Below are 19,649 nucleotides of genomic sequence, written 5' to 3'. Positions count from 1 at the left end.
GAGCGCCTTCGGCGCGCAGAGCGCCGTGCTAAACGCTTGGGAGGGGCCGGGCGAGGCCGGGCCCGGGACGAGGGCCCGGGGTCGGCGGGGAGGGAAGGGGAAGGCGCAAGGAACGAGGCCGGGTCCGCGGGGAGAGGTCAGCGAGGGGTTTATTTACAAAACGAGCCGTGTGGGTGGGGAGACGAGGTCCCGCGTGTGCCTGTACTGTACAGCTATGTACACGTATGTATAGGGCGCTATGTACACGGTATTTACACGGTATAGGCCGGTGCCCCGCGCCGAGGACCTTCCCGTCATCGTCCGCTACGGAGCGGGGCTAGTCCCGCGTCCGCCCTCCTGGCCGGGGGGGGCGTTTGGCCGTACAGGCGCGTACACGCCCGCCCGCTCTCCCCCGTCCCCATCTCGGGGAGGGGGTCTTCACGGGGACGCCGGCGGCTTTCGGTCGAAAGGGGGTCCGCGGTCGACTTCTTCCCCGGTGTGCGCCCCCCAACAGCATCGGGGGTCCGGGCGGGGGGATTCCCAGAGGGGTGGGGGTCTCGGGGGAGGGGGTCCTGGATCAACCCCCCCTCTCCATCCATCCGGGGGGGGGGGGGGTTGGGCTACACTTCCATTCCTCCAGAGAGGCCCCCTCCCCGAAGCCCCCGGGGGCGGGCGAAGCCTTCTTTGGTCACAGCTGGATGTGGGGGGCTTGGGGAGGGGGGGAGAGGGGGTGCAGGGACCCGGGCAAACCCTCCACCCGGCCCTTCTCCTGCGCATGCGCCTCGGCCGCCAGGGGGCAGCGCCGGCCCAGGCCCGCCCGTTGCCACGGTAACCCCGGCGGCATCCCTCCCCCCCCCCCCCCGCCGGTCGGAGGATGCTCCGCGTCTCCTCCCCGACCCCCCCCCCCCCCCCGCCTCAACCTAATACTGCTCCGGGGGCCCTCGAGGGGCTCACGCAACGACCCGCACTCGAGCTGGGCCGGGGGGCTTCGGGGGAGGGGGGAGGGGGCCCGGGAGCGCCCCGGACCTCGGCGGGGGGTGCAAGGGAGAGCGGGGAGGGGGGAGGGGAGGGGGGGAGGGGCTCAGACCAGGTGGCCCCGCCCGTTGATGTAAATCCCGTTGCCCGCGGTGGGCTTGGCTCGCAGGGTCCCGTTCTCCTGCACGAAGTGGCTCATGGCCTGCTTGATGCCCGCGTCGCGCTGCTGCTCCTCGTCGTCCTCCGCCCGCGCCAGCAGCTCCGTCTGCGTCTCGATCTCCCGCACCGTGGTCAGCGTGGAGTAGCTGCGGCCCTCGGGCTCCTCGCTCTGCTGGCACGGTCGCCGCGGGGCGAGGGTTACCGGTCACGGGCGGGGAGGGACGGGGCCGGCCGGGGGGGCCCGGGGGACGGGGGGGCGGCCCGGGGAGGGGTACGAGGGCTGGGGCTGGGGGTCGGGAGGAGGGCAGAGAAGGGCCGGGGGCCTGGGAGCGAGGGGAAGGCCGCGCGGGGCACGGTCAAGGAGGCCGGGGCAGAGGGGAACGGGCGGCGGGGCGGGGCGGGGGGGGTCCGAGGTCAAGGGCAGGGGGTCCCGGGACGCCGGGGCGCCCGGGCGGGGGCTCGGAGAGCGAGAGGAGGCGGAGGGCGAGGAGGCGAGGGGCCCGCCTCGCTCGGCCACCCGTGAGCGGTGGGCTAGGCCTCGGGCCCGGCCCTTCGGCGGAGGGCACCGGGGAACCCCGACGGCGGAGCGGGGCAGAGGGGCGGGGGGCCGGTCGAGGGGGCCGGAGGGGGCGAGGATCCCCGTCTCTGGGGGGAGACGGGCCCGGGCCTCACCATGACGGAGCAGCTGCTGTTGTCCTTGAGACTGTCCGGGTGGCCGTCGGCCCTCAGGCCCACGCTCTCCTCCTGCCGGGGACCGAGAGGGGCCGGTCGGGGCGGGCCTCCGGACGCCGGACCCGTCCACCGCCCCCCGCCCTGACCTCCGCCCTGCCGGTCGCTCACCTGGGTCCGGGGGTCCGAGTGGTGGGAGTGCAGACGGCGGATGGAGTTCTCCCTCGTCAGGGTCAGCTCCTCCTCGCTGCCGGACGGGGGGCGCGGAGAGAGACGCCGTCCGGGTGAGGGACGTCTCCCTTCGGGTCCCCTCCCCGGGGGTCCCCGGCCCGAGAGGGACTCTGTGTCCGTGTGAGCACGGGTGGGTTCCCCCGCCTGGCCTCCCCCCCGCTCCGGGACAATTTATGGTACTCGTTGAGCACTTACTATGTGCTGAGCACCGCGGGGGAGACGGGATGACCGGGTGCGACACGGTCCCTGTCCCGCTTGGGGCTCACAGTCTAAGCGGGGGGGGAAGAACAGGATGGAATTCCCCGTTGTGCCGGCGAGGAAACCGAGGCCCGGGCCAGTGGAGTCCCCGTCTGGACCGTGAGCCCGTCGCGGGCAGGGAACGCGTCCGCTGTATCGTTTCAGTGTCCTCTCCCAAGTGCTCCGCGCACGGTAAGCGCTCGAGAAATACGACTGGATGAATCAACGGGCAGGGATTGGATCCCCAATTTGCAGATGAGGAAACTGAGGCCCAGACCGGCAAAGCGCGCACCCCCCACCCGACCGTAAACTCGCGGTGGTGGGCAGGGGATGTCTCCGTTCTGTTGTTCCGTCGTCCCCTCCCAACTGCTTAATCCGGTGCTCTGCGCGCAGTGAGCGCTCAGTAGATACCACCGACTGGCTGGCTGACTAAAGTGACTCGCCCGAGGATGCCCGGAAGGCAAGCGGCGGAGCCGGGATGAGAACCCGGGCCCTCCGGCCTCCAGGTCGGGGCTTCCGTCGAGTCGTATCTACTGAGCGCTGACTGCGCGCAGAGGACTGTACTAAGCGCTTGGGAGAGTACGGTATCGCGACATGACAGACCCGCTCCCCGCCCACGGTGACCTTACGGTCTGGAGGTGGGCGGCAGACACGAGTAGGGCAGGGAGTGTCTCTATCTGTTACCGATTTGTACATTCTAGGCGCTTAGGACGGTGCCCTGCACATAGTAAGCGCTCAACAAATACTATCGAATGAATAAATAAATGACGGCAACGGACCTAAGGGCTGTTTGGCGGGCGGGGGGGATGAATAATAATAATAATGATGATGATGATGATGATGATGATGATGGCATCTGTTAAGCACTTACTATGCGGCCAAGCACTGTTCTAAGCGCTGGGGGTTGTGACAAGGTAATCAGGTCCCCCCCCCCCCAAAGGGGGCTCACGGTCTTAATCCCCATTTCACGGATGAGGTCACCGAGGCCCAGAGAAGCGAAGTGACTTGCCCAAAGTCACACAGCCGCCCGGCGGCGGAGGCGGGATTAGAACCCACGACCTCTGACTCCCAAGCCCGGGCTCTTCCCGGGGGAGCCGGTCAGGGTGACGCAGCAGGGAGTGGGCGAAGAGGCGGAGGGAAGTCGGTCGGTCGGTCGGCCGGTATTTACCGAGCGCTCACGGCGGGCGGGGCACCGTCCCAAGCGCTTGGGGGAGTCCGACCGAACGGTCGACGGACGCGGTCCCCGCCCGCGAGGGGCTCCGTCCGCTCGACCGTCTGCACTCAAGCGTGCGCGAAGCACCGCGCTAAGCGCTCGGGGGCGTACGGCGGGACGACGGAGGGGGCGTGGGCCGCCTCCCGGCGGGGCCGGGCCGGTCCCCGGGGTCCCCCCCGTCCCCCCCCCCCCGTCCCCCACTCACTATTTCTGCGAGAGCCTCTGGGTCTTGCGTCGGTGGTAGAGGGACATGAGCACCACGGCGGCCACGAGGAGGCAGAGGAGCAGGGCGGCGATGACGCCCACCGCCACCACCGACGCCGACACCACGTCCACCGGCGGGCCCTCCGTGTCCGGAACTGGGGCCGGAGGGGCGGAGGGGATGGGCGGGCCCGCTTGGGCGGCGGCCCCCCTCCCCGGCCCCCCCGGACCGGCCGGCCTTCCCGCCGCCGGGCCCCGCCGCCCCCCGCCTTCTCACCTTTGACGTCGACGACGACCCGGCTCTCGCGGGCGGACACGGCGTTGCTCACGCGGCAGACGTAGGTGCCGCCGAGGTCGGGGGTGAGGGCGGGGAACAGGAGGGTCCCCTTGTCCGCCCGCACCCCGCCGGGCAGCGGCCCGTCCAGCCTGCGGGCCGGGAGGAGGGAGGGGAGGGGAGGGGAGGCCGGTGAGCCGACGGGCGCCGGGCCGGCCCCGGGCACCGGCCGCCGACGTGCCCGGGCGGCTCCCTCCGCCCCGGGGGTGACGTCACCCCCGGCCGCCCGCCCGTTCCCACGGTGCCCCTCCTCCCCGTCGACGGGCCCGGACACGGGCAGAGCCGCCCGGCCTGACCTCCCCTCCCTCCGGCCCGCCGCCCCCGAACCCGGCCCGACCCACGCCCGGATCCGGCCCGTGCGGCGGGTCCCCGGGGCCGCACCGTGGGTCGGGGACGCCCGCGCGGGTCCACGCCCCGGCCCGGGTCCCCCCCCCGCCTCACCGGGTCCAGTTGAAGGAGGGGGGCGGCTGCCCTTCGCCCAGGCACTTCAGCATCGCCCCCTCCTTGCCCTCGTGCCACTCTTCGGGCTCCTCCAGGCCCCACACGGACGGCTCGGCCAGGTCTAGGCGGGACAAGAGACGGGGCGCTCGGGCGAGGGGCCGCCGGCTCGTTCGAGCGTTACCGACCGAGCGCTTGCTGGGCGCGGAGCGCCGGGCTCGGCGCTGGGGCTCGGAGGCTCTGCCTCCCGCCTTGGACCGCCCGCTCCCCGTGGGCAGGGGTGGCGTCTACCGGCTCCACCGTCTCGGACTCCCCCCGGTACTTAACGGGGGGCTCCGCACCCAGGAAGCGCTCAATAAATAACACGGATTGGGGATCCCCTCTCTTAGTAATAACGATGGGATCTGTGAAGCGCTCACTACGTGCAAAGCACCGTTCTGAGCGCCGGGGCGGGGGGATACGAGGTCATCAGGTCGTCCCACGTGGGGCTCCCGGTCTTCACCCCCGTTTTCCGGAGGAGGGAACCGAGGCCCGGGGAAGCGGAGCGACCCGCCCCAAGTCACCCCGCTGACAAGCGGCGGAGCCGAGATTAGGCCCCGCGACCCCTGACTCCCCGGCCCGGGCCCTTGCCGCTGCTTGCGGAGAGGACGGGGCCCGGGCCGGGGAGGCGGAAGGACCTGGGTTCCGATCCCCGCTCTGCCGCGTGTCCGCTGGGTGACCTGGGGCGCGTCGCTTCGCTTGTCCGGGCCTCGGTTACCTCGCCCGGAAAACGGGGGTGAAGAGCGGGAGCCCCGCCTGGGGCGGGGACCGCGTCCGACCCGATTAACTCGGAGCTACCCCCGGTGCTTGGCCCACCGTGGGCATTCAATAAATGCCGCGATCGCCATTATCATTCCAGCGCCGTCCCAGCCACGGAGGCCACCGCGGGTTAATCGGGTCGGACCCGGTTCCCGTCTCGGTGCTCGGCACCCGGCGGGCGCTCAGTAAGTAAGTACCCTCGATCGATCTGCGTCCAGGAAGTGCTCCGTAAACATCGCTGATCGGGGGCCCCGCCTTTCCGGAGCTCGTATTACGGGTCGGGCACCGTCCGAGCCACTGAGGCGGCGCAGGTTAATCGGGTCGGACTCACGTGGGGCTTATGGTCTAAGTAGGAAGGAGAACAGGTTTGGAATCCCCATTTTCCGGTTGAGGAAACAGAGGCAAAGAGAAGCTCGGTGACTAGCCCGAGGTCACACGGCAGGCAAGGGGCAGAGCCGGGATGAGTCAGTCAGTCGACTGTATTTATTGAGCGCTTACCGCGGGCGGAGCACTCTACTGAGCGTTTGGGAGACTACAGCTGTGTGACCTTGGGCAAGTCACTTAACTTCTCTGCGCCTCGGTTACCTCATCAGGAAAATGGGGATTAAAACTGTGAGCTCCACGCGGGACGACCTGGTCACCTTGTATCCCCCCCGCCAGCGCTTAGAACGGTGCTTTGCACGTAGTAAGCGCTTAACAAATACCATTACTGTTACTGTTGTTACAGTGTGATACTACGGCAGCGCGGCTCAGTGGAAAGAGCCCGGGCTTGGGAGGCGGAGGTCGAGGGTTCGAATCCCCGCCGCCCGCCAGCTGGGTGACCTCGGGCAAGTCGCCTCACTTCTCTGGGCCTCCGTGACCTCATCTGTCAAATGGGGATTAAAAACCGTGAGCCCCACGTGGGACAACCTGGTCACCCTGTATCCCCCCACCAGCGCTTAGAACAGTGCTCTGCACATAGTAAGCGCTTAACAAATACCAACGTTATTATTATTGTTAATAGAAAAGAGGCGTTCCCTGCCCACTAGGAGCTAGTCTAGAGGGGGATTAGAACCCGGGTCCTCGGACTCCCGGGCCCGTGCCCTCTCCGCCTACCTCCGCCCTCCACCCACGCCCCCCGAGCCCGGAGGACCTCTCCCCCACCTCCCCACGGCGCCCGTTTAGGTCCTTAGCTGCCCATCTCTGCCATCCCCCCATGAGCATCGGTTAACTAGGCCGTCTATAAGCTCCTTGTCTGCCGCGTGACCTTGGACGAGTCACTTCGCTTCTCCGGGCCCCAGCGGCCTCATCTGTAAAAGGGGGATTACGATCGTGACGCCCCCGTGCGGGACAGGGACTGTGTCCCACGTGACGCCCTGGTGCCGACCCCTGCGCTTAGAACAGAGCTCGACGTGCGGAAAGCGCTTCACAAACGCCGTCCTTGTTAGTGAGCGTTGGGTAAATGCCGTCGATTCTTAGGGTATTTTTAAAAGGGCTTTCCAGGTACCCAAGTACATCCAAAATAATCAGAGGAGGCCCAATCCTTGCCCTTCACGGGGCTTCTCGTCGAAGAGGGAGGGACAGCAACTGTCGTCACGCGCGGTACTGGGTTGTGTTATATTGAATTTTTTAGGAGCAGCACGGCCTAGAGGCCAGGGCCCGGGAGTCAGAAGGACCCGGGTTCTAATCCCGGCTCCCTCCCTTGTCTGCTGTGTGACCTCGGGCAAGTCACTTTGCTTCTCCGGGCCTCCGTTCCCTCATCTGCAAAATGGGGATTCATTCATTCATTGGTACTTATTGAGCGCTAACTGTGCGCAGAGCATTCATTCCTTCAGTCGTATTTATTGAGGGCTCACCGCGTACTAAAGGCTTGGGAAAGTCCAACAGGACAATAAACGGTGAGCATCCCTGCCCACGGCGAGTTCGTTCATTCATTCATTCCGTTCCGTCGTATTTATGGAGCGCTTCCTGTGTGCAAAGGACTGTACTAAGCGCTCGGGAGAGGACGGTACAGCACCAGACACATTCCCTGCCCACAACCAGCTCACAGTCTAGAGGCGGGGAGACGGACATCCGTACGAGTGGAGACCGCGGGCCCCGTATGGGACGGGGACTATGACCATCCAACATAGTCCTTTCATCCTCCCCAGCGCTTAGAACGGCGCCCGGCCCATAGGAAGCGCTTAAAAGATACCACCATTATTTTTATTATTGTTGTGAGTCTCCCAAGTGTTCAGTCCAGTGATCCGCACGGGGTAAGCACTCCATAAATTCCGGTGACGGTGGAGGATCTCATCTCCGTTTAATGGGGGGCCCAGAGAGGTTCGGCCACTAATAATAATAATAATGTTGGTATTGAGCGCTTACTATGTGCAGAGCACTGTTCTAAGCGCTGGGGAGGATACAGGCTAATCAGGTTGTCCCACGTGAGGCTCACAGTCTTCATCCCCATTTGACGGATAAGGGAACTGAGGCACAGAGAAGGGAAGTGACTTGCCCGCAGTCACGCAGCTGACAAGCGGCGGATCCGGGATTCGAACCCATGACCTCGGACTCCCACGCCCGGGCTCTTTCCACCGAGCCACGCTGCTTCTCTGCTTACACGCGACTGCAAGCTCAGCATGGGCAGGGAATGTGTCCGTCTATTGTTCCTTCGTCCTCTCCCAAGCGCTTAGTACAGAGCTCTGCGCAGGGTAAGCGCTCAATAAATACGATTAAGTGAAAGCCCCTCGAATGAGAGCCACCGGCAGGTCTTGGGACGGAGCCGGGATGAGCGCCGGGGTCTCCGGACGTCCGATCGCCTTCCCTCGTTGGATGGTATTTATTGAGCGCTTACTGCGTGCGGAGCGCTGTACCGAGAACTTGGCAGAGGAACGTAGAACAATAAACGGGCACAGTGAGCTCACGGTCTAGAGGGGGAATCGGACGTTAGTAGAAATCAGGCAATGAGAGAGGTGGCGTGGGGCGGGGAAGGGGGGATGAATAAAGGGGAGCGAGTCGGGGCGACGCAGGAGGGAGTGAGAGAAGAGGGAAGAGGGGCGCAGTCAGGGAAGGCCCCGTGGAGGAGGCGGGCGTAGTCAGGGAAGGCCTCGTAGGGGAGATGATGTCGGTATTTGTTAAGCGCTTACTATGGGCCGCGCACTGTTCTAAGCGCTGGGGGAGATACAGGCTCATCAGGTCGTCCCACGGGAGGCTCACGGCTCATCCCCGTTTTCCAGATGAGGTCACCGAGGCCCAGAGAAGTGAAGTGACTCGCCCGCAGACACCCAGCTGACGAGCGGCAGAGCCGGGAGTCGAACCCATGACCTCTGACTCCCAAGCCGGGGCTCTTTCCACTGAGCCGCGCTGCTTCTCTATGAGCCGTCACTCAGGCTTTGAAGTGGGAGGGTAACCGTCAATCATTCATTCACTCCACTCTATTTACTGAGCGCTTACTGTGGGCAAAACGCTGTACTAAGCGCTTGGGAGAGGCCGGTAGAACAGTGAGCAGGCGCATTCTCGGCCCACGAGGAGAGTCTAGAGATTGGCAGATTTCGGGCTCGACCTGGTTAATAATAATAACGTTGGTATTTGCCAAGCGCTTACTAGGTGCCGCGCACTGTTCTAAGCGCTGGGGGAGATACAGGGTCATCAGGTTGTCCCCCGTGGGGCTCACGGTCTTTATCCCCATTTGACAGATGAGGTCACTGAGGCACCGAGAAGTTTGCCCAAAGTCACGCAGCTGACGGGCGGCGGAGCCGGGATTAGAACCCATGACCTCTGACTCCTAAGCCCGGGCTCTTGCCACCGAGCCTCCCCCGTCCGCAGCGGCCGCCCCCCACCGCCACTCACAGGCCACGCGGAGCCGGTGGGTGATCCTCTTGTCCTCGGGCAGGCCGGGGTGAGACACGACGCAGGTGAGCGGCTGCCCGTTCATGCCGCGGCTGGGCACCAGGTGGAACTCGGTGGTCACGGCGGCCGAGCGGGGCCGGGCGGCCGAGCGGCTGGTGGCCGAGCCCTTGACCGGCGTCTCCCAGGACACCGTGGGCTCCGGGCTGCCCTCGGCCGTGCAGGAGGCCGCCAGCGTCCGGCCCTGACCCTCCTCCAGCGGCGGCCCCGGGTTCAGCGTGGGCAGCGGGGGCACTGCGGGGGCGGAGGGACGCTGACGGGCGAGGGCGGACGGGCTCCGGTCGCCCCGGTCTCGCTCTCCCCCCCGGCCCAGCCGCCCTGGCGTCGCACCTCCGGGTCTCGGGCCTCCCGGCCCCGCTCCCCCTGAGGGTCGCGCCCCCCGGTCCCGCATCCCCGGGTCCACTTTCCCCGGGCACACTGGCGTCACACCCCCTTGTCCCGTCGGCTGCCCGCCCCGGGACCCGGTTCCCCCGCCTTCGCATTCCCCCCAGACCCACATCTCCGGCCTCAGTCGCCCCCAGGCCCATCTTCCCTGACCCTGCAACCCCCGGCCTCGGCGTCCCCCCCGGCCTAGCACTCCCCGGCCCACACCCCGGTGTCCCCCCGGCCTTGCCCTCCCCGGCCCCCCCGGCTCCCCGCCCGCGGCGGCCTGGGTCCGGACCCTCACCGAGCACCCGGAGGTTGAGCCGGGCCTGGAAGCTGCCGGCCGGGAAGGTGCTGACGCGGCACTCGTAGTCGCCCTCGTCGGCCTGCACGGCGTTGCGCAGCAGGATGGCGCCGTCGGCCGGGTCCCGGGGCTGCGGGCGGGCGGGCAGGGCCACGTGCCCGGCGTAGGCCTCGCTCACGTGCAGCCCGTACTGCGCGTTGAGCAGCGCCAGCTCCCCGGCCCCAACCCGGGCCCAGGCCACCTGCTCCACGCGCTCGCCGGGCTCGCCCCGGTAGAAGCAGGGCAGCTCGGCGTCCTGCCCCAGCACCACCGTCACCTCCGCCGGGGCCTCCAGCTCGCCCGCCGGGCACTGCCCTGCGATGGGGAGACGGGGGGACGGGAGGAGAGAAGAGAGGGCGCGGGACGCCCGTCAGGGGCACGGCAGGGCTCACCGGGCCGGGGGGGCAGAGACACGATGGGGAGGGTGACAGAGAGAGAGAGGGAATGGGGCCTGAGAGACAGAGACCTGGGGCGGAGACAGAGACAGGAGGGTGAGAGACAGAGAGAGAAATGGGGACTGAGGGGCAGAGAGAGACACACACGCCGTCGTTGGGCAGGGACAGAGATGGGAGGGTGAGAGAGAACGAGAAATGGGGACCGAAGGGCAGAGGAGGAGAGAGAGAGTCTGAGGGGCAGAGACAGAGACCTGGGGGGAGAAAGAAGGAGAGCGAGAGAGACTTGGGGGCAGAGACCGAGGCCTGGGACGGAGAGAGACACGCACAGTCTTGGAGCAGAGACAGAGATGCGGGGCGAGAGAAAGAGACTGAGGGACAGAGACAGAGCCCAGGGGGGAGAGAGAAGGAGAGAGAGAGACTGAGGGGTAGAGACAGGCATGGGGCAGAGAGACACACACACAAAGTCTTAGAGACAGAGACAGGAGGGAGAGAAGGAGAGAGAAATGGGGACTGAGGGGCAGAGACAGAGATGGGGAGAAAGGGAAAGAGAGTGAGAGACTGAGGTACGGGGCAGAGAGAGGAACGTACCCAGTCTTGCTGCAGAGACAGAGACGGGGGAGAGAGAGATGGGGATCGAAGGGCAGAGACAGAGGCGTAAGGCAGAGACAGAGGCACGAGGCAGAGAGAGACACACACGAAGTCTTAGGGGCAGAGACAGAGATGGCGGGAGAAGGAGAGACAGAGAGATTGAGGGCCAGAGAAAGAGGTCTGGGGCAGAGAGAGACAGAAACTGAGGGGTGGAGACAGGCATGGGGTAGAGAGAGAGATACGCAAAGACCGAGGGACAGAGACATGAGTCACAGGGACAGAGATATGGGGCAGAGAGACAGTGACTGGAGGGCAGAGGTGGAGACACTGATCGTGGGGAGAGACAGAGATATGGGGCAGAGGGACGCAGAGTCAGGTAGCAGAGAGAGACAAAGAGAGACACAGATCAGAGATATGCCAAGGGGTAGGGAGAGATAGAGAAAAGGGCCTGAGAGAGACAAACTGAGATGCAGGGTCAGAGACAGACAGGTCAGAAAGAGACAGAGATCTAGGCCAGAGAGAGACGCGGATGGGGCAGACTGAAATAAAGGGTCCCAGAGAGGCAGGGTCAGTCGGAGCCAGAGATGGACACGTGGTCAGAGACACGGGCCCGGAGAGAACGGCAGGATCCAGGCCCTGGCCGAGAGCTGGGATGGGGGCTCCGGGTTGGGGGGGAGGCAGAGAGGCGGACGGGGGGGGGCGGGGGTCACCCTCCCCGCTTCCCACCCGGGGAGAGGATCGTGAGGACAAGGAAAACCGGGGAGACGGGGTCTGAGGGTCCCGGCGGGGGTAGAAGAGGAGAACCAGAGAGGTATGTGAGGTGCAGGGATTCCGGTGGAGGGGATGGATTAAGTAGGTGAAATAGGACCGAGGACTTCCCCCGTGGCTGCCTCAGTTTCCCCCAGAAGATATCCATCCCGGGCCCAGGGTGGAGGGAGAAGGGTCTGTAGGAATCTGGATGGGCGGGGGGGGGGGGAGGACCCTGGGTCCCCCTCCCAGTCGGGTGCTACTTCCCCTTGAGGGCCGCACTGGGGAACTGAGGCCCAGAAAAGAGCCGCCCCCACCGACCCAAGCCCAGTTCAGACCCGAGGGGTCCCGTGCCCGCCCTGGGCAGACGGGGCAGGGGCGGGGGGCCGGGGAGGAGCAGGAATGTTGCCGGGAGCCCCGGACGGGACAGACCAGCCGGTTCACATTCTGGGCCCTGAGAGCCGCCGGTGACGGCCCCACCCACCCCCCCCCCGCCGGCTCCCAGCCCGACTCTCCAGTCCCGCCGGGCCCCCCTCCCTCGCCCCCTCCGGCCCGCCGCTTCAGCCCGGGGGACGGGACCCAGGGGTCCGGACCGCCCCGTCGCCCCCGAGGCGCTGAACCGAACCCACGCGACCCCCGGATCCTCCTCTATTGGGTTCCCTCCCGCACACCGGGAACACTGGGACCTCCCCCGTGAACCCGACCGGTTCCCACACGCGGTGGATCTCGGGCGCTGCCACGTCGGCCGGGCCGCACGGCCGCCGGGTTGGCCGGGTGAGGCTGTCCGGCCTCCCCTGCCTCCACCGAACCCCAGGGGCCGGAGCGGGCAGCCCAGCCGTCGGGTGGACCTCGCTGGCATCCATCGCCGCCCCCCTGCAATCCTGGCGTGGGGCTCCGGGAGCCCGGGCTGAGCGGCGGGATGTCGACCCCATCTAAAGGTCCCCTTGTCGGTGGAGGCCGGGAGATGAATCCTCCAACCCTATCTTTTTTTTTTTTAAAAAAAAATGGTATTTTTAAGCGCTCTCCTAAGCATTTAGTACAGTGCTCGGCACCCAGTAAGAGCTCAGTAAATCCGACTGAATGAACGGATGTGCCGGGCGCCGTTCTAAGCGCTGGGGTAGATCCGAGCTAATGAGGTTGGACACGGTCCCCGTCCCACACGGGGCTCCCGGGCTTCACCCCCGATTTACAGATGAAGAAACTGAGGCACAGAGAAGTGTCCAGATCCTTCTGAGTCCCGGGCCCGGGCTCCATCCATTAGGCCACACTGCTTCTCCTCCCCAGACCGGCCCATCCTAGGAGCCCGGGCGGCAGTGCCGGCCAGGCCTCAGCCTGCCCGGCCCATCACGGGGAGGACGGTGCCAGCGGGAGGTAGTCTGGGGGCGTTGGGGGTGGGGGGGACGTAGACCTGCTCCGGAGAGAGGCTGGGGGGGTGGGAAGGTGGGGAGGGGGGAGATTTCTCCTGTTCTACAAAGTAACTAGGGGGACCAATATCGTCCCGCTCCGGAGAGATGCTGGAAGGCTGCCTGCCCTGCTCTGGACAGAGACTGGGAGAGACTGTCCCGCTCTGGACAGAATCTGGGGAGACACCGTCTCTCTCTGAGCAGAGACTGCGCAGGAGACTGTCCCGTTCTGGAGAGAATCCGGGGAGAGACTGTCTCTCTCTGAGCAGAGACTGAGGGAGGCTGTCCTGCTTGGAGAGAATCTGGGGAGAGACTGTCTCTCTGAGAGAGACGGAGGGAGACTGTCCCGCTGTGGAGAGAATCCGGGGAGAGACTGTCTCTCTGAGCAGAGACGGAGGGAGACTACCAGGCTCTGGAGATAATCTGGGGAGAGACTGTCTCTCTGAGCAGAGACGGAGGGAGACTACCAGGCTCTGGAGATAATCTGGGGAGAGACTGTCTCTCTGAGCAGAGACGGAGGGAGACTACCAGGCTCTGGAGATAATCTGGGGAGAGACTGTCTCTCTGAGAGAGAGACTGCCCTGGAGAGAATCCGGGGAGAGAATGTCTCTCTCCGAGCAGAGACTGAGGGAGACTGTCCTGTTCTGGAGAGAATCCGGGGAGAGACTGTCTCTCTCAGAGCAGAGATTGGGGGGCACTACCCGGCTCTGGGAAGAGAGGCTCGGGGGAGACTGTCTCCCTCTGGAGAGAGGGGCTGGGGGAGAGACCGTCCCGCTGTGGAGAGATGCTGGCGGGGGGATAAGGGGGAGGCTACCTCACCTCCTTTCTCAGTGGAAAGAGGAGTCAGAGGTCATGGGTTCTAATCCCCACTCCGCCACTTGTCAGCGGAGTGACTTTGGGCAGGTCGCTTAACTTCCCTGGGCCTCAGTGACCTCAGCTGAAAAATGGGGATTAAGACTGGGAGCCTCACGTGGGACAACCTGATGACCTTGTAACCGCCCCCCCCCCCCCCCCCCCCGTGCTTAGCACAGTGCTCGGCACATAGTAAGCGCTTAACAAATACCATCGTTATTATCTCCCTACCAAGTCCAGCGTTGAAACCCCGGGGTCCGACCCAGCTCGGGCCTCGGTTCGCCCCGCGGGAGAGGCCTCTGGCCTCCGCACCGGAGAAGGGGAGAGGCCGGCCTTACCCTTCCGTGACCTCTAGCCCGTAAGCTCCCAGAGGGCGGGGACGGCGTTACTCATTCTATTCTACTGTCCTCTCCCGAGCGCTCAGCACAGTGCCCGGCACACGGTGAGCGCTCGATGAACACCATCGACTGATCGGTCGATGGATCGGCTCTCCTCCTCCCGGTCTCCGCCCCGCGGATCGAGCCGGGGACCGCAGGCCCCCGCCCCGGGACCCCCCGGGTTAGATCCGGCTCGGATTCGTTCGTTCATTCAGCCGCATTTATTGAGCGCCCGCTACGTGCAGAGCACTGTACTAAGCGCTCGGAATGTACAATTCGGCAACCGACAGAGACCATCCCCGCCCAACGACGGGCTCCCAGATGTGAAGCGGCGCGGTCTAGCGGCTGGCGCCCGGGCGTCGAAAGGACCTGGGTTCTAATCCCGGCCCCGCCACGCGTCGGCCGCGTGAGCTTGGGCAAGTCACTCGGCTTCTCCGGGCCCCCGGTCCCTCATCTGGAAAACGGGGACCGATGCCGCGATTCCCACGTGGGACAGGGACTGGGCCCAACCTGCTGATCTCGTGTCTACCCCGGCGCTCCCACCCAGCAGCGGCAGCGCCTAGGCCTCCCGGGTCGCCCCCCGGCCCCGGCCCCCTCTCCCGGCGGCCGGGGCGTCGGGGCCGTGACGTCACCGGCCCAGGGGGAGACGCCAGCCCCGATGGTTGACGTCACCCCCCGGCAGCGGGACCGGGCGGCCGTGGCGAGGGCCGCCGGGTGGTTGGCGGAGGGGCGGGGTGTTTCCGGGGATGCGCGAGGGGGGTTCCCTGGGGTGCCGGTCCCAGCTGGAGGGGCGGTGTCCCCCCTCCGGTCCCCCCCTCGGCCCGGGGGTGCTCGCCGGAGGGCCCCGGGGGGAGGGGGAAGGGGGCGCGGCGGTGAGTCAGGAGCGTTTCCAGAGCCGCAGCCGCCAAGTTGCGCAAGGAACAGGCCCGACTGGCCGGACCGGGCCCCCCTCATCATCTCCACCGCCGCCCCGCTCTGCGGCCCTCCCTTCGGGGGACCCCGCCCGCCCTCTCCCGGCACCCCCAGCCCCGCTGCCCAGAGGGAGGGCCGGGGGCCGGGCTGCCCCGGTGGGAGGAGACCGAGGCCCGGGAGTGAGGGGCGACAGTTAGGCCTCGTCGTGCCTACTCTGAGCCCGGGGCTCCGGGCGGCCGGCGGGGAGGAAGCCAACGCGCACGTGTGCGCGGGCGTTGAGGGGAGCGGGGGGCTCCGGCACGGGGGCCCAACTGGGATCGACCAGTTTGTCTCTCCGGAGGTTTGAGCCCTCTGCCCGGTGCCAAGCGATGCCGACGGGGCATCCCTCCCTGCCCCGCCCGGCTCCGCTGCCAGCTTCTCGTCCCCTCCCCGCCCCTCCCACGGGGGAACCGGCTCCGATGAGCAGAGCGGGCCCCGCCAGGGCAAGGGTGTCCTCACCCGAGGCGCGGGAAGGGGTTGTGCCCCGTGGGGCGGGGGCCGGGGGCGGGGGCGACGGAAGCGGTCATTTTCGCCCTCGCCAAAACGAGGAGGGAGGGGGAGAGAGGAGCGCGGCTGGTAGGAAATGCCTACTTAGGTCCCCCCAGCGAAATCAAAGCGCCCCACCTCCCCGCCAAATTAAAAGTTCCCACCCTGGAATTCGCCCTGCCGCAAGGTAACCGGCTCCCCGCCCCCCCCCCCCCCAACCCCTGACTCCGCACCCGCTCCTCGATTGCTTCCTGGGTGGGGTCTGACGGTGCCCCCCACCCAGCTCTCCCAGTACCCCTGCCCTCCTTCCAGCAGTTAGCAGGGGAACTTCGACTACCCACCCGAAAATCCAGGGCGAGGAGAGTAGCCCGGCGGGGCTGTTCCCTCTGCTCTGCTCCTTCCGTTCCCAGTCCCCCGGGTCCCCGAGGTGTGAAGCTGCTCTCCCCACCACCCCGGGCTCTAATCTTATTATTATTAGCGATAATTATATGGAAAAGCGCTTACTACGAGCCGAACACCGTTCTGAGGGCTGAGGGCAGATCAGAGGCGGGCCCCGGCCCACACGGGGCCTAGAGTCTAAACGGGAGACGGGACGGGGATCTAGTTCCCATTTTAGAGACGGGCAGAACGAGGCCCGGCGCTCAGCCGAGCGAGTGGCCGAGCTGGGATTGGAACCCGGGTCTCCCGCTGCCCGGGCCCCCGCTCTCCGGCCGGAGAACCCCGTCCCTCCTCTTGATCCCCCTCCAGGCCGTGGGGGGCAAGGGGGCGGGAGGGGAAAGTCCCCTCCCCGCTCTGCCCCCTTCCCCGCTCTGCCCCCCTCCCCAACCTCCATTACTCTAAGCCCCCTGCTTAGCCAGAGTTTAGCTGCCTGGGCGAGACGCCCATTCTGGGGGAGGGGGCTGAGGCACAAAGGGAGCAGACAACAATAGGAGGGAGAATGGGGGGGGGTCGGGGGAGAGATCTGGGGGGGAGGGCAGCCCCCAGGCCCGGCCCAGGCGCAGCGGCTCCCAGCGCAGATAAGTCCCCCTAAAACCCCTGGAGCCAAAGTCTGAGCCAGGCTGAGTCACAGCGCTCCGCTGCTCCGTGGGTGGGTGGGTGGGAGACCCGGGCCCGGCGGCTCCCAGCCCCTCTCCCCCTATACCCCACCCCCGGGCGAAGGGAGGAGGCCGGGAGGAAGTGTGGGAAAGCAGGGGGCTCTCCGTAAGGAGGGTGATCTGGGGGACCACTTGGGGCCTTTCCCGGACTCGGGGAGAGCTGAGGCTGGGAGAAGTTAGAGCGGGGGGATTCCGGTGATAACTCCCTGGTCAAAGGGAGAAGGAGGAGGGGGCGGCCGGGTGTGGGTGTGCGTGTGGGGGGGGATTCTCCCGATTGCGGTGGATCCAGGGGGGGCTCGGGGTTGGAGGGGAAGCCCAGAAGGCTGTGAGCTCTCTGCTTCCAGCTGAGATTCCAAAAGAAAGGCTGGGAGTGGATGATGCCCTCGACTCTTCGCTGTGACCTCTGACCTCTGTCCCCTTCAGGACACCGGCCCTGGGCCTCCCTCTGGCTCCCCGCCAAGGTCCGTACAGGCTCCCGGTGACCCCCGACCTCCCCTCAACGCACACGGGGCATCTCCCAGCGTCCCTCCCTCCCACGGCCGGGCCGGGCTCCGGGGTGACGCCCGCCCCGCGCCCCCCGGCCGCTGCCCGTCTCCGGGGCAGAGAAGGAGGGAGCGGGCGGACGCTCGTCCGGGCAGACAAAAGGGCGCTGGGGCTCTGCGTGTCTGTGGCACCTCGGCTCGCAGCCACCGCTGGGCTGGGCGGGTGGGGCCGGGCCCAAGGGCTTATTGCTCTAATGGCCCACATGGTGGGGGGGGGGGGCGAGAGGCACGATCTGGGGGCCCCCCGCCCCACTCCCTTCCTGCCTCTCTACAACCTTTCTCCGCCGCCCGGCCGTCCTGGCACCCCTGGGGGGGGGGGGGGGAAGGGTGGGTGAGTGGGGGGGGAGGGGATCTGGAAGCCAGGTCCCTTCGCTGGGGAAACTGAGGTTGGAGAGGCTCCCCAGGAGCTCCTGGTTCCCAGCCTCCCCCTCCCCCATTCTTGGCCCTGCACCTGTCTTCTTGGGGGGCCCGGACTGTGCGACAGAGCCCCCGGCCCTTCCTCCGTGCGGAGGAAGGGGAGAAGGAGAGGTGTGGGTGGGGGGTGGGGAACCTTCCCTCGGATTCCCTCCTCCCCGTCAGAATCCGGATCCTGACCCTATTGGGGGGGGGGGGCGCATAGCAAGGGGGGTGCAGACCCCACCCTCTCCCCAACGGGAGAAGCCGCCGGGAAGACTCGAGACCCAGGCCAACCCGTCCCCGACGCCCCGAAAGTTTCCCGGAGACCGAAGGGAACGGCTTGCTGGGGGGGTCCGACTCCTCCCATCCCACCCACGGATGGGTGTGGATAGACCCCCCACCCCGGACCCTCCCCCAGCTCCGACAGACGGGGGGACCCCCTCCCCGCTAACGTGCCCTATCCCTCGCCCCTCGGTAGGTTAACTGTGGCGGGGGGGCGGGGGAGGACGCTGCACCTGTTTGACCCCCTGAAAGTTGTGGGGGGGAGAGGGGGGAGTTCCTGCCGCCGACCCACCCCCCGTGTGGGGTTTTTGGGGGTGGGGGAGACCGGAGGCAGCCGCAGCCCGGAGGCACCCCACCCGGACTGCCGGGCACCCCGCCCTGCTTCCCCCACCCCTCACCTCCCTCCACCCAGGCACCTGCCAGAGACTGCCAGGGGGCCGGGGGCGGGGCGGGGGGGGATTGGGTAGTCTCACGGAGCTACCGGGGTGTCCACCCAGCCCGGGAGGTCCAGGGCCCACCCGCCCCGGCCCCCCACCCCCCTGCTCTCGGACCCTTCGAACCGGAGCGTTCCCTTCCCACCCCCGCCCCCCGTCCTTCGCACCCAGGCCGTCCCAAACCCTGAGTCACCACGGGACCGGCTCGGCCAGAAATCGGCCCGGCACCGGTCACTCGGTGCCCCTCGGACCGGCCTCCCCGCCCTCCGTCCCCCGTCGGTCCGACGGCCCGGTCGCCCCGGCCGCCGGCCACCCCCGACCCCCTCCGGGCCTCTCCGGGCCTAGGCCCCTGCCCCGAAGCTCCGGGGAAGAAGCGAGAGGGAAGTGGGGAAGGGGGTCTCGGGGAGAGACTGAGACCCGGACGGGGGGTGGGAGGAAGAGGGGGAGAGGGACGAGACAGAGGGTGGGGGGCGTGGGAGGGACGGCCCGACGTCTCTTACCTGGAAAGGTGGTGAGGAGCAGGAGGAGCGGCGCCAGCCGGGCCCCCGCACCCACCATGGCGGCGGCCGGGGCCGGGGACGCCGAGGACTCGGAGCTGTGGGGGCGATGGGTCTCACCCCCCGGGGAGCTCTGGATCCCCCTACCCGGGCCTGGCACACACCCACCCACCCGCCCGCCCACACGCTCACACGCGGGCAACCGAGCCCCGGCCTCCACCCGGGGTAGAAAGAGGAAGGCGGCCCGGTGGCGGTCGGCGGGCCCGGGCCGGCCCGGGTCCTCCCGTTGAGCCGGGGTCGCCGGGGGTCCCCGCCCCCCCCGGAGCCGTGACCGGGAGCCCGGAGCTTCTCCCAGAGCTCGCTTCCCACGCCGCCGACGGCAGAAACCTGCAAACCTGCTCGGCAGGTCGGAACAGGTGCGTCTCCGGGGGCCGGGCCTGGCACCCCCCGCCAGCCACCGCCGGCCCGCCCCCACGGGACCTGCCCGCTAATGAGAGAGCCGGGGGCCGGCGGAAGGCGGGGACCCACGCGGGGAGGGACCGGGGGTCGTGGGGAGCACCGACTCCGGGCCCGGGGCAGGGCCGCCCGACGACGCCGGGTCGCCGGCCTACCCCTCCCCGCCGCCCGGGTTCGGTTCCGGCTCGACCCGGGGACGGGCAGAGCCGGGATGCCCGGAGCCGGCGCCGTCGTGGGCCCCGCGGCCTCTGACCCGGCCTGGGCCCGGCTCTTCGTTTCTGGTCGGGCCTCCCTCCCGGCGGTTGGGGTTCACCCGGGCCTCCTGCTGGGCCCGGGGCTGAC

The 19,649-nt window shown here is 67.5% G+C and overlaps 1 protein-coding gene across 1 annotated transcript; it reads right to left on the bottom strand.

Moving 5' to 3' along the window:
* Positions 1-1,057: 1,057 nt before the first annotated feature.
* Positions 1,058-18,912, bottom strand: NECTIN4 (nectin cell adhesion molecule 4). Its single transcript, XM_029055129.2, has 9 exons — positions 18,855-18,912; positions 9,769-10,122; positions 9,045-9,335; positions 4,440-4,560; positions 3,942-4,090; positions 3,669-3,822; positions 1,954-2,029; positions 1,786-1,857; positions 1,058-1,282 (listed from the first exon to the last, which is right to left on the bottom strand). Exons 1-9 carry the CDS (start codon positions 18,910-18,912, stop codon positions 1,061-1,063), a joined length of 1,497 nt encoding a protein of 498 aa, XP_028910962.1. The 3' UTR covers positions 1,058-1,060.
* Between the last annotated feature and the right edge of the window lie 737 nt (positions 18,913-19,649).

Source organism: Ornithorhynchus anatinus, chromosome X5, assembly GCF_004115215.2.
Source record: "Ornithorhynchus anatinus isolate Pmale09 chromosome X5, mOrnAna1.pri.v4, whole genome shotgun sequence".
Taxonomy (NCBI): Eukaryota; Metazoa; Chordata; class Mammalia; order Monotremata; family Ornithorhynchidae; genus Ornithorhynchus; species Ornithorhynchus anatinus.
The sequence above is the reverse complement of the archived record's forward strand: the minus strand, read 5'-3'. Positions and strand labels throughout refer to the sequence as shown.

Bases quoted from the DNA above. Each gene is read 5' to 3' on its own strand.
- NECTIN4 (XM_029055129.2), bottom strand. From the start codon at position 18,912: ATGGTGGGTGCGGGGGCCCGGCTGGCGCCGCTCCTCCTGCTCCTCACC. The intron at 10,123-18,854 runs GTAAGAGACGTC...TCCCCATCGCAG, and splicing joins GCTCCTCACCACCTTTCCAG to GGCAGTGCCCGGCGGGCGAG. The intron at 9,336-9,768 runs GTGAGGGTCCGG...CCGCCCCCGCAG, and splicing joins GCTCAACCTCCGGGTGCTCG to TGCCCCCGCTGCCCACGCTG.